At 48.8% G+C, this 19,831-nt stretch overlaps 1 protein-coding gene across 1 annotated transcript in view; it reads right to left on the reverse strand.

Moving 5' to 3' along the window:
- The window catches only part of LOC144718140 (trinucleotide repeat-containing gene 6B protein-like), a 101,033-nt gene that overhangs the window by 26,409 nt on the left and 54,793 nt on the right, over nucleotides 1-19,831 (reverse strand). Inside the window, exons 5-7 of the mRNA XM_078593893.1 lie at nucleotides 19,725-19,746; nucleotides 8,095-8,454; nucleotides 33-1,756 (exon numbers count right to left, since the gene is read on the reverse strand). Coding sequence (XP_078450019.1) covers nucleotides 33-1,756; nucleotides 8,095-8,454; nucleotides 19,725-19,746 — 2,106 coding nt within the window. The remainder of the gene's footprint in view (nucleotides 1-32; nucleotides 1,757-8,094; nucleotides 8,455-19,724; nucleotides 19,747-19,831) is intronic.

A 19,831-nucleotide genomic window follows, 5' to 3' on the forward strand; every position in this document is an offset into this window, starting at 1 on the left:
CCACCTCCGCCGCCGCCGCCGCCACCACCGCCACCACCACCGCCGCCGCCCCAGCCAGGTCCAGGGGCGGTGCCACCAACGCCACCAGCTCGCTCTACGCAGCCGTCTGAGGGCTTGGCATGAGCCTTCTCGCGTTCAAACTTCTCCACATCCCACTGGGTGTTCTGCTTGATGGGTGTTTGGCCCCAGCCAGCGTTGGACAGGACGCGGGGGTCTACGTCCTTAGGGATGGGCAGGGTCTCGGGCCGTTCCGGCTCTGGGCCGATCGACGTGTCGTACTTCCCGCGGCGGCCGCGCCGTGCCGGAGCACCGCCGCTCCCCCTCTCGCTACCGCTGCCTCTGTCCCCTCCCCGGCCGCCACCACCGCCGCCACTGCCACCACGGCCCCCGCTGCTGTCAGAGCTGCCCTCGCTGCCTGTGTGGGCTCCGTTCCCACCGGGTTTCCCACCCCCCCATGAGTTCCCACATTCGCTGCCAGGGCCCGAGCCAGATGTTCCTCCTCCTGCACCACCTCCACCGCCACCTCCAGGACCACCAGCACCTCCACCGCTGCCACCACCCCACATCGCACCGCTGCCACCGCCGCCACCGGAACCAAACTTTCCGCCGCCCCCGTTATTGCCTCCTCCGTTGCCTCCGCCATTGTTGCTGCCAACATTGCTGTTGCTGGAATGTTGTTGGCTAGAAGAGTCTCCGCTCCGCCACTCCCCCACAGCGCTGCCACCGCCGCCGCCGCCACCGCTGTTTGCACCGCCACCGCCCCACATTTCAATTGGTCCGCTGAAACCAGAACTCGGCTGATTGGCTCTGCCCCAGCCTCCACCATCTCCCCAGGAGTCTCCGCCCGAGGATTTATTTTTGTCCGAAATGTCTTTTCCGGCGTCCGAGGAAGGTCTCCCGTTGGCTTCGATGGCCTGCGAATTGGGAACAGAGCCCCAACCAGAGCCTCCATCACCGCTGGCAGCTCCGTCCCGGTCGTCCTGGGTTGGCGGCAAACTTGGCCCCCAACCGCCGCCCGTGCTCGGCGCGTCACTCGATCCGCCGGCGTTTCTGGTGCCGGCATCGCGCCCGGCGCTGTTGCTTGGTCCGTGATTGTCGGGGGCAATGGCTCCACCCCGGGGCGGCCCGTCGGATGGGCCGGTGGGATCGCGGCCTCGTCCCCCGCTCCCCCAACCGCTGACGGCGCCGCGCCCCGTGCCGCCGTGGCCCCCATTTCCGTTCCCGGCGGAGGAAGTGTGCATCTGGGCGGCACCAGCCGCAGGTGCGCTCAAGCCCGACCCCTCGCCGCCCCCCACTGAAGGCCACGCTGCCGAATTGGCGCTCGGAGAGGGAGTGCCGCCCCCTCCGTTACCCCATGACCTACTCCCCCCGTCGTGTTTCCCGTCGACCCTAGCCCCAAAGTCCCAGTTTCCAGGAGCACCGTTGCCACTGGTACCGTGATTATTATTACTGTTAGTCTTAGTTCCACCACTGTTGCCGTTCGAGGTATTGTATTGGTTCAAGCTTGCTCCTTCATTGCGATTAGCTGACGACGCCATGCTGGTGCTCTCTGTGCCACGGCTAGCATCAGTCGCGCATTCCGGTGAGGTCGTGGTCGTTACTGCTGCTGAGGCTGCCTCAGAGTCCTTAGAGAAGGGGGCCGCCCAGCCGAGCCGGCTCTGAGTCACAGCGACGCGCGCGCAGGACGGGCCGTTCTGAGATGAGCGGTCCCAGCGCAGACTCTCATACTGGGCCGCCAGACTGCTGGAGCTTAGGTCTGGCAAGGGTAGGAAACACAGAGGTGGAAACACAGGTGGAAATACGTTACCTCGGCAGCACAGAGGTTACCAACATCACGCAAAAACTTTCAAGAGTGGGTTGTAAGGAAGCTCGTGGTTTAAAGAACGGAATAAATATAAAGTGGTTTATTAAGCAATACTTTCGAGAGTCTGTTAGATGTCACAATGCCATTTATAAAACACAAACATAGGCTAAACAATATTTCCATAAGTCACATGTACATTGAGAAAAATGTTTAAAGGCATTCCCAAAGGGCAAACACACATGTTTTTTTATTCTGTCATTTTAATTAATTCTTAAAGGAAAAATACATGTAACATAAATTTGGAGCGGGGTTACATGTTACGAGAAGATAAAATGTGTTGCGTTCAACATTCAAAAGACAAACCATATACAAATCAGGATGAAACGGCTAAAATGAAGTACACCAGTCCACAACAAACACAATAACACGTTAGAAAAAGCATTCATCAACTCGTACTCCAGGAGAACACGGCTGTACTTTAAGAGCCAGCTGGATGAAGGGTAAATTATGGAGTGGCACTACCATGGTCAGCGTTAGGTCAACGACGATCGCCGTGGGGTAGACATGAGCACATGAGCGCGCAGACGGCTGGGTCAGAGGTCGACCAATAATTGTACTGGACAGCACCGATACAGCAGTGTACAAAGATGGTCCAGGCTACACTGAGCAAGCATCTCTCTTGCATAGACTGCACTCATCCAAGGCTAGAAATTATCTTTAGCAGACAGGACAACGTGCATCGATTCGAGGCGTAAGCTTTGGCAGTGCAAATGCAATGTCAACTTCCCCAATCGGTTTGGACTTAGTGAACCGTATTCCGTCAATTGTCCGAGAAAAACGATTGCAATCCAAACTTCAGCAGAAGCCGTCTCTTCTTCGACAACGGAGAGACGCGGACGTTAAAGGTGGAGCTCTGCAGCAGCCTGCCAAGTGTTTACAAGCGGCGCCGCTCGCGATATGCAGTGCAGCCTGGACCTGCGCCATGTGCACCGCTCAGTGGATGCCACTGGCGCTGCAGCTCCATGTTCCATCCTTCCCCCTAGAAAAGCTGGTGCCCCGCGATGGCGCGCGACCGCAAAACGACCAACAGGTCAGGGCTAGCGAAGGAAGGCGACCGCGGCGCCAACAGGGATGACACTAAAACAGGGTTTTTACGCGGACGGAACCCTCGAGCTGGCACGGGCCGACGAAAACGAGCGCATACGTACAGCCACGCAGCAGCACTGGAGGCCCGGGACGACATGCTGCTGTATCTGGGCACTGAGGTCGAAAGGAAAAAAACTTTCGGGGTCGCGTACGAATAAAATAAGAAACAATTGCATTCGACGGGTTCCCAAGCAGAAAGAAAGGAAATGCGACAGCGCCAACCGACTTATTTACTCGAGTTTAAAACAGTTCTCTGCACGCGCCGTGGCTGCATTCACTGCCTGTTCAACATGGCGGCCGTGTGCTTGTGATTTGGGTGCGCAATGGCTGGCTCTCACTGGCGCCCGCCCGCCCGCTCTCTCTCTCCCCCCCACCCCTCGCTCACTCGCGCACTCTCCTTCCCAACCCGCCATCCCCACCTCCCCCCCCTCACTCCCCCTGATCTCTCTCCCTCTTTGCCTTGCGCGCTCTGCGCTGCACGCATCAGACTGCCAGCCTCGGGGAGGGTTCCGTGTAGCTGTGGGCAGTGCGGGGAGGGAGTAGGGGTGGGTGGGTAGGCTGTTGAGGAGGGTGGAGTACCAGCTATAGCATACGCCGTCGCATGAAAGCCCTCAATTTATTTGCCGTTCTAAAAACCCTCCCAGAGCAAGGCCACTTGCGCCATTGCCACGACTGATCTATAGTTAGATAAAGCAGCTGGGCCCTGCGATATGATATGCCAAAATGTTGCCTTGGTTTGCCTGCGAGTGGCGTCGCGTGCAAAATAAAGCAACGCCTCACGATCGGGGACAAACGCAGCATTTGCAGGTATTGTTTTTCTCTCGCATTCACATCCTCTGTCCATTGCCCTTGTCCCTCCCCCCCCGCACCCCCCCAGGCTTTCCATTTCCTACGTCCCAGCACCCCCAGCCCCATCACCTCCCCGTGTCTCCATCTCTAATGCTATTAAGCAACCGTAATTCACTTTTTGAAAGTCAGCCAAGAAAATTCTGTTGGTTGCTTTCATGCTGCAGGGAAAGTCAATAGACTTCATTTGGATTCTCCCTCCGTACACACTACCTTCCTCTCCTACCATTTTTTTTAAAGGAACACAGTATTAGTGGCATTGCTCGTGGCTCAAGGGCTGCTGGAATAATCGATTGAACATGTAAATATTTTGCAGGTTGCACATGACTTCCCGACATTCGTTAAACCGTTGTAGTGTTGAGCTTGATGGGCGAGCAAAGTGGTAAGGTTTGAATCCTTTTCACCTCATTAATGTTCATACTCTGCTCTGCTCATGATTCCACAAAGCAGGGTGGTGGCTACAGGAAACGGGATTGGAGGCAAAAAATCAATAGCTGTTCAACAGCATGCCTGGTAATGTGCATGACTCTTATTAGTAGAGCTCTCTCCCATGGCCATTGTATTTGAAATCCGAGACACAAATCGTAAACGACACAGACCTCTGTTTGTACTGAATTTGTGATGTCTGGTAAAACCATTTTGATTTTCCACAATCCATCGACAGCCATACACACATGCATGCGCGCGAAAATGATTTAGCATTGTCCTTTTAATATTATGTGTAATTGTATTTATTTAAATATTCCTTAAATGCTAATGCATTGGAGCACCTTAGAAATGCAGAAAAAAAATTAAGGACAGAGCATAACAGAGGAACAGAAGACACGGTACCATTATAACAGTAATAGATTCTCAAAAAGCCGGTGATCATGATCGAAAGTAGATTTAAAAGGTATTTTTTCTGCAGGACAATGCTTTGCTACGTGCACCACCGACGGTTTTATTTTTACGGCACCAAAGCAAGTGTGGTCCAGAGCGCTTGGGGAAACTAGCCATGGTCTTAGCCAAGACATGGACTTGAGTAAAATAGTGGGGACATGCAAAAACATGCACTGGACTTATACAGGACAGGGATATGGCTAAAGGAGCAATGTGGCAGGGCCACTTCTGATAATTCGGCATTTGCATTGGTAGCCACATGTCAGTGTTTTTTCGCATGCCTTCCTCGACCTCCACGCTCCAGAAACACCTGGGTTTACTCTACTCGCAAGCACTCCTCCAATTGTAGGGTCAGCATGACTACACCGTATCATGTCCGATGACGTAAATGTTTGAATTCAACGGTGGCTGACAATTTTCTGCACAAAGGCGGGGGGAAAAGAGTGAGGAGTGTAGGATCACTCCCGGGATTGTGCGCACACACACACAGGCTCGCTGAAAAACACTGTACACCGACTGGATAATTGGCCTCTTTTGAGCAGTGAGGAGAGAGCCTGACTCATTCTTCAGAAATGTGGAATGCGCCATTTTCAAGCGGAGGGGGGAGCGAGGCAGGCTAGTGCAAGGTTGTGAGCTGTTCAATAAGCTCTGGAATTGGTTTCAGGCAAAAGCATCTAAAACGTGGAGGCAAATCATTACAAATGCCCGTTGTCAATGCAAATTAATGACGATGTGAAAGTGTGCTTGAAAGCATCAGGTTTAGCAACGACGGAAGTTAATGGAGAGTGGTAGTAATCATGTATTTGTTTACCCAAGTGTATAGGCATTTTTTCAAATGCCATGTGTGCATGACGTAATGGTTTGGGACAAGATAGTAAGAGATCCACGTTCGCATGTCGCTGCTATCTTGAATTAACCGCTTTCACGTGGAGGGTAGGTATTTTTAACTGCAACAATCGTTGTGTAAACGAGCCATTTCCTTGGTGACTGGAAACAAGAGCGGCAGTTTACATTGGCGGATGCTCAGGAAATTGGTATCAATTTCTGCAAAGGTTGTAATAAACTTAAAATTAAAATTCCACGTGAAAAGAAATAAATTCAAAACAGCTTTTTAAAAGGTCCCACATTATTGGAATGTTGGCCCCACCCAGACGCCTGGGTCAGCGCGGGCCACGAGCCAATGGCTGTGCTTTTTTTCCAAGCGCAGGCAACAAGCTAAATAAATAAGTGGGCAGTGTTTGTGCCTGCGTGTACACGGCCAGTGCGCTGGACTCAAGGTGATGCCAAGGTCACTCGTGAAAAAAACCTCTCCGGAGCAGCGCGAGAATGCGCGCTTCACACAGACAAGGGCGGCTCGGGCCTGCACGTCGACTGCTGGGAAGCTTTTTGGAAAAATGCGCAGACACAACCCCGCCGCCGTTCTGGAGCATGACAGCTCAGAGCGATGTCGTCTCCCCCCCTTGGGCTGCCCCGCCCACCCACCCCGTGTCCATGTAGTGTGCTGCAGCGCCGTCGCGGTAAATAAACATTCGTACGAACACAATTCCCCAGCCGGCTCTTGAAGGCAACACCCGATCGCCTAATCCGCTGTGTATCTAGTGGACACGTATTTGGTATTTTTAAAACTTGCCAATTTTGTGAAATTAAAGCTCAACGTCACAAACCCGCGCGTCAGCAAGAGGGGCAAGCTTAAAATAAGTTGCCACTGCCGACCTTCCCAGTGGTAAACAAGGCTATTTTTGCTTTCCTTTTAGTCCTCTTAGTAACTCTGCTGGTAAAAAATAAACAAACCTACCTTGATATCAAAACAAGTCCATGCAGTGTTCACAGATAACATAAATGCCATTACAGTATTAGTGAGGCAATCTGCTAGATAATTTTAATGTTGAGTCGCCTAATTTTTCCATTATTTCCACCGGCAGCATTTGTAAATCTTGGCACATCCAGCTTTAAACAAACGAAATCCACAATAACCATAACCCCACCCCCCCACTATCACCACAACTTCAACACAGACATGACAGCAGAGGTCGGCAACATGCGGTTCCGGAGCTGCACGTAGTTCAACGTTATTTCCCAAGGACCACAGTCACGTATTCACATGCATTGGGGAAAAAAATGGCTCTTGTTATAATGGATGCTGACCCCTGACCTAGTGTGTGCACAAGCGAGCGGTGGGAAGCACGACATCTCAAAGGCCAGACAGGAGGCAGAATGGACACATCAGCGCTGCATGGTAGATTTATACAGGCAGCCTCCAGCCTCAACACGCACGTTTAACAGTAAGCCAAGGCGACTGCAATGGCACCGAAACACTGTTCGCTCGTTAGCAGATGCCTCAGTGAAGCAGTGCAAAGGCCCACGGGCTGACACTTCCTGCTGTTATAGCAGCGACCTGTCCCATATCCACACCTTTAAATCAAGCGGGAGAGACCCAACACTGGACAGACAAACCGACACATGTTTGGGCAAGTGTACATAGAAAATCGGTGGGAGCAAATGAGCAACAGTAAAAAGAAATACGTAGAAGCAAATATTTTAAATACCTGAGTTACCACAAATATTCACAGATTAGTCTGCAATTTCCGGCAAAGCAGTTCATTACGGCGAAACTTCCAAATGCAGGCCAGCATGACTTGCATTTTTGTTACCAGATCGCCACGTTAACTCGCATGCACCGTGTCCAGCCGGAAACACCGCTATGGACAGCAGCATAGGAGCTGCACTCTGTAGCCAGACAACTCCGATAATATAATTAATTCTCAGCATGAAATGGGGAGACATTACAGCTGCGCTTAGAAGCAATGTATACACCAGACTCCAAAAGTGACCAAATGCTGAAAAGGCCACCTTTACATTGCGATGGGGACAGAGGATACAAGCCAAGCCAATTATAACCCTAACCAACCAGCCGCTGGTACAGCATTCTTACAGACCATAACTTTAACCAACTAGCCACTAATGACAGCCGTTTCACAATACATAACCAACTAGTCACGAGAACAAGCCCTTTCACAAACACGAACAAATTAGCTGCGAGTATTAGCCATCTTGTGAACCCTAACTTGCACCAAATAGTCGCTTGTATTTTCCATTTCACAAACTGAAACCAACCAGCCACTACACCTCTCACTGACCAAACCCTATTCATAACCCCAGCTCTGGCACTTCACCAGTACGCCTTTCCATTCTTTGTGGACATTTAAGTTTGGTGGTCACAGCGCCCAACTCAGCAGGTCAGCACGAGCGAGGTCGGTTGCGTGACAAGTCAGTTACATCGTCCCAACGCTTATACTCTCCACGTGGTTGAGATGACCGAGGCGAGCGTTGACACAGCAGGACACAGACACGACACAACACCGCGAACGAAGACACAGAGACACGAGGGCGAGGTTTGTGCTGCGGCTCGCACTGCTCACCCGCACTCGTGTCTCCGAGCCGTGAACCTCCGTTGCACTTTGCTGGCGGCGGCTGTCCCTCGAAAAGCCCGTCTTTTGCGCGTCTCACGCTCGGTCTCGGCTCCAGCTGCCGGAAGCGAGGGGGAAGGTCGCGGGATGGAAAGCGGCCGGTGGAAGGTGGCTGCTGCGGTTGTTGCTGCTGCTGCTGTGGATTCTGCTGCCCGGCCCAAGTGTCGCTGTGGCCGGGGGATTGCTTGGCATTGCCGGGCCAGGCGAGCGCAGGAGTGCTGTTTTCCTCTGATGCAATACTGCTCCCGCTACTGCTGCTGCTCAGGTCGCAGGGTCGAGTTGCGTTTGGTTTGGTCTTTGTCGGCTCTGGCACTGGGAAATTTAACAAAATAAGAGAACACATTGCAAGCGTGAGGTCGGGTCCAAACCGAAGCACGCCGGATTTCAAATATAGCTCATGCTCATCTCAACCCCACAACCGCCAGCGACTCTGTTCCTCCCCACCAGCTGCACACACGATAATTCACGATGGCCAAACCGGGATGCAGCACAGCACAAATAATATTTCCTGTGGCCAATAATTTAGCAGACGCAGCGTCAGCTCTGCTAACAGACACTTTTGCTGCGTCGCGCTGGACCACTTTGCTGTCATGCGCACAGAGGCATCGGGGACAGAGGCAGTACCAACCCGGCAGCGTCTTGCCGGCCCCCGCCAACTGACAGGGGCAGCCGCTGTGGGGCAGGGTCGGCACACTTCACGGTGAAGTGCCGTCAACCCGCGCCTCCCGGTTGCGCCGCGACGGCGTTTCACTTACGGGCGCCGGCGGCGCCGGGCCAACGTAACCACGCCGTATTGCGGTGGCGACTCCCACAAGAGACGCGGTTATAATGCACAAAAGATTACGAGAGCACACATTTTCTGCCTCTCGTGGGGCAGGGGCAGACTCTGCGCTATCTGCTGTCTGAGTTGTGCCAAATGTCATTAGAGCAAGGTGTGCAACAGACCGACAGGGCATGGGCACCCGTCCAACAATTATGTTCATAAGGACACAGCTAAAAATAAGTAGGCCAAATGGCATCATAACAAAGCGACTACAGCGCGCACATAATACATATGCAACGGCGTGTCAATTCATAAACGAAAATCAGAATCGATTGAACTTGTGTCATGGGATTACGAAAATCCTGCTGCCACTAGAGGCCACTATGGTTTGCCACAAAAAATGTCTACAAAATATTCTTGAACCAAAGCACGACCATAAATTAAGTCATTTCATTTGCAATGAGAACAAACTGTTAAGAGCTAGATGATGACTTCCCATGCCATTTCACCCATCGGAGTTTGTTTGAGCATTCTTCACCACCTGGTGATGAGTACCATGTGGTGGAGCTGGGGGCACGCTTCGTTTATGGTTCAAAAATCAATTACAAACGATGTTAGCCCTGGCCGGGAATTGAACTCCAGATGCTGGGTTCACAGCAAAACACATGAACCAATACATCACCACTCTTCACCTCCATAGACTAAATATATTTGGCTTTCAAAGAATGTAATGAAGATACCGAATGTGGCATTGCCTTATTATATGAACCAAGCACAACAGCTTCCTGCTCAGTGGGCTTGTGTGCACAATGGTGGTGTAAATAAAAGGCGGAGGCATAGAAGGCTCAACCCAATAGAAATTAGCACCCCTCTCGTTAGGAACGCCGTCGGGCAGCGTTCATAAGAGCAGCAACCAGATGCAAGGAGCAATATTAAGGGGATTGATGCAGTAGGAAGCTATCAGCAGTGGGGGGAGGGGGACTGGAAGGGCATTCTAATGTGCGCGATTTCAAGTTGAACAGTTGACAAAAGTAAACCTCAAACCTGAACATTCCGTGTGGATACCAGAATAATCTGAGAGTCACCGAGAGAATGACCCCTTGTCCTCTGGTGCCATGGGCAAAGTTCACTCAGTGATGACCCCACAAATGAGCGAATTCACCTCGCCGAGAAAAAAAGACCTTCATGCAGTGCAATGGCGCCGCATTGCCTAAAGCCGGTAAAATTAAATTAGGTGCCGTTGGAGAACGGGCTGGGCGGTCAGTCGTGAATATGCGCTACTTTTATTATCCATGTAAAAATCCCATTGGACGCAAAATAGACTTCCTCATGCTTACTCTGCAAGACTGGTTGCCTTTGTTTTCATCCTGCATTTTTTTTGGTAGCCAAAGCAAAAACACTGACCACGACTTTGGTTTGGCACTCGGCCGCAACGATGCCTTGATCCGAAAATCTGCCAGCGACCACTCTGAAATCCGCAGCTCGCGAGGAAACGGCGCCTGTGTGCAGCCAATGGGCCCCCCCCCTTCCCTGACTTGCCTCCCCCACTGCCAACTCTGGGCTGAAGGGATCGTGCGGCTGCTTCCAGAAAAGGGATTATTCAGATAGAGATCACGCTCTCAATAACTGGTGCCACGGTAAAGGGAAGACATCAAACAGCAGACATACAATTCACCCCCCCCCCACCACCCGCAATTTACGAGGCGCGGTCACGATTCGACTCGATAATTAATTCCTTTTTGGTCGCACTCGGAATTATTTGGTTTGCACCGTCTTTCTCATACGGTGCCATGTTCACTTTGTCTTGTCTGTTCTGTTGAGAACAAAAGGAACGTATGTGCGCAATTTGCAAAAGTCGCAAGTTATCGCTTCCTGCACAACACAATTCGAAAAAAGTATCTCGAGTTTAACCATCGCCTTGTATCAACGCATCGTAACACGTCCATGAAAACAAAGGCAAAGTGAAAGGGTCGATGTAGAGGAGGAGGACGAGGATGATGAGTGTAGGACTGAGAGGAGGGCGGTGGGGCGGGCGGGGGGAGAGCGATGGTTGCCGCCTGCGCATGGCAGAGTGCCAGACGCAGCGTTTACAAGCCTGGGGCGAAAAGCCAGGCAGCGTCCTCAGCTGCAGCCGCCACCCATGAAAAAAAACTATGCAAAAGCAGCGACAGAAACATGGGCCAAACCCTGCGCATGCAACGTCTCCTTCCGAGAAAGGTGTCGGACTGATTTTAGTGAAGGACTACAATAAATTCGACCTGTTCAGCAAGGACAATTTCCATACATTTTTGTTGTGTTGCATTAACTAAAGTGGACAATGTAAGAGCATAACACAATTAGTTATAAACAAAACTTCCATTGCGGCTATAGGGTTTTCAAATGTGCGATATAACGCAAGTACGTATGTAACCTTTCGTTAAATTATGACGCCGAGGAATAAGATGCTAAATTGTAAACCGCCGCTTTGGTCTTGAATAATTATACTGTTTTGCTTTGTCCCAAATAACATAGCAATGAGTGGAAACCAATTGAAAACAAGCACAAATCTGACGGAGTTTTGATCACTTGTGACACGCAAGCCTCCAAAAGGCTTTAATCGGCCGTAAAGAGAATAAGCATGCTAAAATGCCACAACTAAACAGATACACCTGCATATTCCATAGGTATTGTAAACATTCTAGTCAAAGTGATTTTCTTGTTCAAATGAACACTGCAGCAGTGCTTATCTCCTGTGTACAGCCCTGAGCCACTGGTGGGAAATGCCACATTTCCATGGTGGAAGCCATGCATACATTGGAAGTCCATTGTATCTGCTGCAAAAATACCAGCAAGGCTGCACTTTAGTCGTGGGCACAGTGGCACCATTGGAGAGGGCGGAGGGAAAGCAGACAAGCCGCTTACAACAGTGCCAACAGTTGCCCTGCCTTTTTCAGTTTAATCTCCACGCACAGCTTAATTTTTCACTTTGTTAGTTTTCCTTGGCACGTGGAGGCAGACCAGGGGCAAAACTCGCTCAAGGACCTGGCAAAGGGATGGACGGCTGCTGTCAAGCAGGGGGGGGCCGGTGGGTGGGTGAAAGTCATCGCAGATCTGGTAGGAAGGGCAGTAAAGGCAGAGGGATGTTCATAGAGCAGAGCAAATGCCTCACTGCTCGCATTCACGTGCGGAGAGAAAGCCCCCCCCCCCCCCTTGTTTGACCAAAAGCAGAGAACCTGCAAAGCTGCAGCGCCCACAGCTGCCCGATTTAGAGCCTAAAAGAATGCAGCGAGGACCAAACACCTTGGCCGCAAACCACAACCATTTATGGAAACAGAGTCAAGGGGGTAGCCCCACAATGAACCCATTCAGACCAACACCAGCAGCACCAACTCCCGGCCCCACGTCGCTCTCGCTTGCACATTCATACCCCCATCTGGCAGTGGGGAAACACTTAATTTTTGCTAAATACTGAAAGACTAAGTTAATATGCAACTTACAAAACACTATTTGGTTGGCAGGACAAGCAAATGGATTCTTGATTTTAAATCTGTGCGTGGGTTTTCAAATTATTCCAGTTTCCTCCCAAATAAAGCCAAATTCTTGTAAGTGCCCTTTGCCAAATATCCTCACGCAATATCTCCACGCGAAAAAAAAGTCTTTAAATTAAATATTTCTTGCAAAAAAAGTTGTGAAGGACAATTTATTTTGAAGTGTAAAAACAAAGGAGGGCATCGATAAGCCACATAACTTAGTTAACACTCACAAACCTCTCAATTCAGTTTAATTTAGGCAATGGTTTCCAGCCAATACCTCCTCTGTAACAACAAAACAGCAACAACCTTTCAAAAGCGAACAGACGCGGATGCCTCTGGTTTCAATGTTAAGCTGCCCCCTTCGTAACCCCCCCAAGCCTCACCCCCCCCTTTCAAACTGGATAATCTAAAGCACAGGACCACCAGCTCGGGGCAGTTTCTGCGATTGAAAATTCCCTTCCTTCCTTTGCACAGCTCCAGAATTACAAAAAAACACACAACATTGAGAGCATGTGTATGTTTACAGGAGCGCCTTAATACAAACAAAACCCACACACCACACTCACAACCTCCACAAAGTCTATATTTATAAATCGGTTGAATGTGTAGGGCGCAGTGGTTAGCGCACCGCGCTAGGGAGCTCACTTCCCGAGTTTGATTCCCCGGCATTCAGTGGCGAGTGACATCTGAACCAGACCTGGCCACACAATTGACCAGCCAGCACTGATCAGCGTGGTGAAGTATCCACACATCTCGTAGGTAAAACATTTAAATAAATTAAATCGACACACACTTAAGCGGTGTGCTTTCGCTAAGTTGTCCCCACCTGAGAAAGGATGCTTGTGTTGGGTCCGAAACGTCGTGATTTAATTTATTTGAATTTTTTACCGACGCGACTTTACCGAAAAAAACAAAGAGTACGATTCCTTGCAGTCACGAAAACTTCAGATCTAGAATTATCCACACATCACCACTACATGTAAATATGCCACATCACACCACACCGACACTGACATATCCTCAGACCCTCACAGATCACTTGCACATTAACAATCCAAGCTATTCTGCTTCACTTCACAACATCAAAACTCCGCATCCACTATAAATCCTTCCTACTCTACATTAACAGCCCGCACTCATTCAGCAACATCACTCCAACATCAGTTTACATCACCACTGTATAAACACTCCACCAACTGCTCCAACTCCACTCGCACATCAACGTAAACGCTCCAAAATCAAAGCTCCACATCACCCACACGTCAACATCAACTCCAACATCACTGAACAGAAATGCTTTTGACTTGCCTAAAGCAGTGCACAGTAAAAAAAAACACCACTCCGTGAAGCAATGTAAATCTTTTTACGAGGATGACTTTGCATTGCGCAGGCAGCAGCAGCAGCGAGGTAATGTGCAGGCCTCAGGCTTCAGAATTATTTCATTATTTACTACTTTTATTATTATTTTTCTCTCCTCAGCCAGAGCATTTTGCTTGGCAGAAAATGGTGGAAATGTCTGCTTACGCCTGCGAGCGCCGCCCCGCCGAGATGTCGTTCTCGTCTTACCGAGAGAGAGAATCCTGAAATCGTGCCAACTCTCACCCCCTCCCTCAATCACCCCTCCCTCCACCACTACCTCACTCACCCCTCCTCCCCTTCCAACATCCACTCACCCCTCACACGTCTTCACAATCACCCTTCCTTCGTCCTCCAATACTCCCTCACCTTTCTTCCACTCCTCCTCCCCCCTCACCCTCCTCCTACGTTGCTCCCTCACGCACTCCTCTGCCTCGTCCATCACTTCCACACACCTCCCCCATCACTCACTCCTCATCCACACTCCTCTCCCTCGTCCCACAATGCTCCTGCATCCCTCACATCTCACCGTTACGCTCACACTTCCACTCGCTCTTTACTCCCTGCTCAATCACGCCGGTCAGGGCGTTGTTTTAAATGTACGAGTATCGCACAACAATGGATTTATGTCCCACGACCAACCCATGGTGCATAGTGATCACCCAATCCAAGAACTTTTCCAGGCTAAAGCCTGCTTAGCTTAAGATCGGACAAAGTAATAGTATTACTGTTACATGAAATTAAATGGTTAGGGACTGAGCTGTAAATTCAAGGCACATAACTTCCTAAACTAACATGGCCTCCCATTTGTGAAGGATTACAACTTAAAAACATATCAGAGACGTTATGAATTAGTACTATAAAGGTGTTAGGGTGTTTATTATTAGGCACTTAAGTACAGTATTTGCAGGATTCCCCCGCTTCCCCCATCACCAATCACCAAAAATATACTCCCCACAATTATTCCGGCTTCAAAGGGATGTTACTGTGTTGATGTGGGGGACGTATATCGTGGATTCTATCATCCGTAGGGTTATCCAAAAACTCAATCCATATAAATGTAAGGAAAATGTGGATAATTGGAGAAAAGAGGAAGAATTTGAGCTACGGGATAATACGGGAGGAGTGTTTTGCAGATCCAACCACTCCCACAGAGCTGCAGGTAATCGAATCACAGATAACAGTAATTTTGCTCTAATTCTTTGGCACAAAATAACGAACTCTGATGTAATTTGCATTCCAGTGTTACACAAGATAAAATTTTAAAAATGGCTGCCGTGCCACACTGTACATCCAAGGCATGCCGCTTGTAAGATGACACTGCGCCTGGATTATGATGGATTACGAATGTTCGGTGACGTGAGCAGAGGTGGAGTCCCTGCCTCCATTTCCAGCGCAGCTGCCTTGCTTCTCCATTCCTACTCCCTTTTCCGGACCCTCACCCCCCCCCCCTGGGGAAAAAAAAAATCACTGCGGGAGAGAGTTAAGGAACATAACCCTCATCTTAAGTTTCATTTTTTTAAAGTTTCAGCTATGCAAGGGATGCTGCCCTGGTGTAATGGATAGCACAGTGAAATCCAGAGGTCCTAGGTTCGAATCAATCTTCTGCCGCGGCAGTTGAAAACAGCTTCTTACAATTCCCTTAGTCTTTGTCCACCCAGCAGTATTTGTCCACCACAGTTTGTTGGCCGGCAGATCGCATGAGGTGCAGGTACACAAAGTACTCGCACCGCCTCTAAGAGACACGAAAAAAATTAACCCGTAAAAACAAAGTTTTTCACTATAAATCCTTTATATGCGTGGCGGCTAGAGTCCTCTCGTCCTCTGGCTTGAGATGGCTGCCACCTATGGGTCAGATGATTGTCTGCCACCATTAAGCAATTGGTAATTAAATATTAAAAAATTTTCCCTAAACAGTGTAAAATTTTGGAAAAAAATTTTCACGAAAATTATTTGTCACGCACAACGAGTCTGTGTGCAAAATGTCAGCTCGATTGGATCACGGGAAGTGGGTTAAAAAACGACCGAAAGATTTGCACGGTCGTAAGCAAGCACGCAAGCAAGCGAACTTAATATAAAGGATTTAAAAAAGGTTGAAAAGCGTCCCCCCCTCTCTCTGGAGGCCCTACAAACACTGGAGCGCCCCCCCCACCCCAACAGGTGTTGGTGGTGGAGGTGGTGCACGTCAATGTGGTGCACGCCCATAAACAAAGGGACTAGCCGTGAGCAAGCCAGGTGCGCCGCAATTAGCGTTGCCCGGCGGAGCCGAGCGATGTTTAACAAGGCACGCGTAAAGTTACGTCGGGTGATATTACGCGTTGAGACAACGAAAAACATGTTTTCATTAGGAAAGTTAATAAATAGCCCGTTATGAAACAGTAATTTGTGCTAAATACGGTTTCAATGTTTTGCACACAATAAAAGTAGGAGCTTGAGTTTTTTTTTTGTATTAAAACCTCCGGGCATGTTCATCGATCGTGGCTATCAACAATGTATGCAAACACATGGTATGCACTTTCACATGGGCGTGCACGACTTAAACAATTTTGGAAATGTGCCAATTGTAAAAGGTTGTTTTTGTTGTTGTTGTCGTTCATCTTTACAACGCTTAACAAAGGTGATATAATAATACGCTTAGAAGTGGGCATATTTTTTTGGACAGTGAAACAAGACAATAAAGGACAGAGGATAAAACAAAGATCTTGAGCCTGGATTTGAATTGGGGCAGGGAGTGAGTTAACGTCCGAAACCAAAGGTAACAAACATTGTCATTATTTCCGGATCAAACTGCATTTGTGGCAACCCACGGAGACTATCTAGAGGACCGTCGCGATCCGAGGACCACACCGAGAACCACTGCTCTGGAGGGCATTTAACCTACTCTTGCACACTGGCCAGACCGTCTTGCAAGAGATTGGAGTATGTGCGCGCACGTGATCTGCCAACCCAAGCAAAATATAAAGCAACAGCTGTACACAGACCACTCGGAGATAATTACCGAGAGGGTGGGCGGGACTTAACCTCTCCCCAACAACCACGATGACGACAATGACAACAAAAACAACAGTACAACTATACAACTACCTGCAGTTTGCTCAGTGGTGACGCTCATCGGAATACAGCCGGCAAGCGGCTCGGATGAACTGCCGCTTACACAAACAATGGAAGATGAAAATGCAGTACTAATGGTGAACAACAGATGTGCAGCATATATGTGCTCTAGCCAATAACATCTGGTAACCTAGCAATTTTTTTACCAAGCGTGACTGATGGTGATGATATCAAGGTCAAAATTCAAGACGGTTCAGATTTTGGTCACAGATTTTGCCCGAAAGCAGGAATCGAATGCTGGCCGCCGGGTTCGTGGCTCATTGGGCAAACCACTACACTTCCACTCCCCCATCACATAGCCACCTCACACCGCAGCACGGTATCCTCCGAGTGGAATGCGGCGAAAGCCATTCCCAGCACCGGGCTCCCAGCCAAAAAGCCGGCAGCGGGCAACAAAAGCACAGCCACAGCACCGTGCCACAAAGCAGCAGGTAATGTCGTGATCGCCACACGCGCCACATCTGCATAACAAATTGCACCAATTGCACACTTTGTGTGCAGGAGCTGCTGCCGGTGTGCAATCCAAATGCCTAGAGCCAACGTCCCATGGCGAACAAGGGAGCGAACGAAACAAGGAGTTCATTTAAATCGTGGTACTGTGTATTGGAGCGGTCGTCGGCGGTTCCTGCACCGGGCTACAAACCCAAACTCCCGAGTTCGATTCCCCACAACGATAAACATCGGGTGATATCTGAACTGGTCCTGGGGCCCGACCATTTCACCAACCCACACCGAGAAGCATGAAGGACGGACAAACAATACCCGGGATAAGCATGAAATTGGGAAGCTTTCATCCATCAGTGGATTGGCAAAGGCTTTTAAAATGAATGCTGATTGGTAAAAGAAAACCCTGCAGCCACTAGAGGTGCTATCCCCAACACGATGTAAACACAATTACTTTGATCTAATTGCAACAGACAAATCACAAAACCAAAGCTAAATATATTCATACATGCCCACATCTGAATGCTGTATTTATTCCCATAAAAGCAGGCGTTGAACTCAGAGATACCAGGCAGGGCTACGTGCGAGCGGGCACCATTATTTTTCACAAGAGACACCCAATGACATCAGTGCACATGACGTCACGCATCTAAAATAAGCCACACTGCTCCACTCACTCCCCAAGCCAGCTTAACGCAGCCTCCCCCCTCGAACCAGCACCAAAGCTCAAACCAACATCATTACAAATCTCCAGTGGAACGTCACATATCCGCCTTGAAACGAATAACCGCTCACACCCAGTGCAATATTTATCCATGGTGTAACTGTAATTATCTACAGATCTTCACAAATCAGAATCAGAATGCATTGATACTGGAGGAATCTGATGAGCAATGAAGCTATTTTTCACAGATTTACAGTAGGGGTGGGCAAGAACGTTACAACAGTACAAAAACATAACGAGTGCAAAGTACAAGAAAGGTAAACAAATCACTCAAACACATACAAATAAAACTAAACCATCCCTATCCTATCAGGCCAAGCCCACAGAAGTATTAACTCATTTTTCAGAAGAGACCTGGCCACCAATGATATCACAAAAAAGCAGCTTATCATTTGGACATTTATACAGTAATAAAGTACATCAAATCATTTTCCCATGTTTTAAACAGTGTGCATTTTAATGTGTCCAGTAACCTATTTGTGCATGGTATTATCACTCGCTATGCATGTATAATATATCTGACCTTTCCACATATACACCAATACTCAGTCTCCAGCAAGTGTGATACACGATGTTGGACTGTAACACAATAAGAATTACATTTACCTTTAAAAGCAAAGTCTCAACGAGTCTCAAGGTCGTTTTTCAGGAGGGTAATGCTACATTGTGATGTTAGCCAAAACCATTGAAGAGTGTTCAGCTTAGTGCGAGACATACCAGAAAACCCAGAGAAAACGTGTAAGGCATACAAAGTGTTCTGCAGACACAATTGGGAATATATTGGTGGACCACCACCACACAACAGCAGCAGTCCAAGCCGACCACACCTGGTGTTTCCTCCCAGGCAGTCTCATCTAAGTACAATTAACCACTCCACTCTGCTTAGCTTTTAAGTACTGGCAAGATTTGGCACATTCAACAATACATTGAGTGGGCACTTCCCCGTTGGTTTTTGTGTTATGCACATCAGCATGTTCTGAAGAACTGCATTGCGCTTCTCGTGCCTATGGTCACCATAAAAATAGATTTGCGCAAATTTGATGATTGACAAGCAGCAGTGATACACAACTGGAGACCATTTTTTTCTCATTGGGACTCATCAGCGCAGTATTCACCAACGATCACTGCTGCAAGACAAGATGACCACAATGCAATTCCTCAGGAAACGCTGGATGTGTTTGCATACTGCAGGCCAAATACTTCATATACATTGTTTCGTTTGAAACTTTGTCCCGAAATATTTTTGTTACGATTTGATTGCGAAACGTTGCACACAAACACAGTCTGATTTCTACAGCCACATGCCGAGTCGGTAAACCGTCAAGTTTTCATTATTTATGACATGCAAGGTTATTCTGCATGGCCAGTGAACACGTGCATGTGTTTGTGAACTTTAGAATGTAAAATGCATATGCATGTATAACTTGTTTCGCACCGTACGTATTACGACTTGACGTCTCGCGCTAAACATGTAAGCGTTGCTGATCGTCATTAATCATAACCACATGACAGTATTCACATGGTGTGGGGAGGCCTTCAACGAGCAGTGTACCGACAAAAGATTGTAAATTATTATTAGTATTATCGCGACTGCATTATACTCATAACCGAGACGCTGTAGATACACATCCCACCCCACCTTTCATCCCAAAAACAAAAGATAAAATCCTACCTTTGGATTTTTGTTCGGAGATCTGCAAGAGACAGAGTAAAATTGCAGTGATTAAAAGTTCAGCAAAAGGAAACCAAGTGTGGGTCAAACAGGGACAGAAAAACACA

The sequence above is a fragment of the Lampetra planeri genome, chromosome 1 (assembly GCF_965212315.1).
Source record: "Lampetra planeri chromosome 1, kcLamPlan1.2.h2, whole genome shotgun sequence".
Lineage (NCBI taxonomy): Eukaryota > Metazoa > Chordata > Hyperoartia > Petromyzontiformes > Petromyzontidae > Lampetra > Lampetra planeri.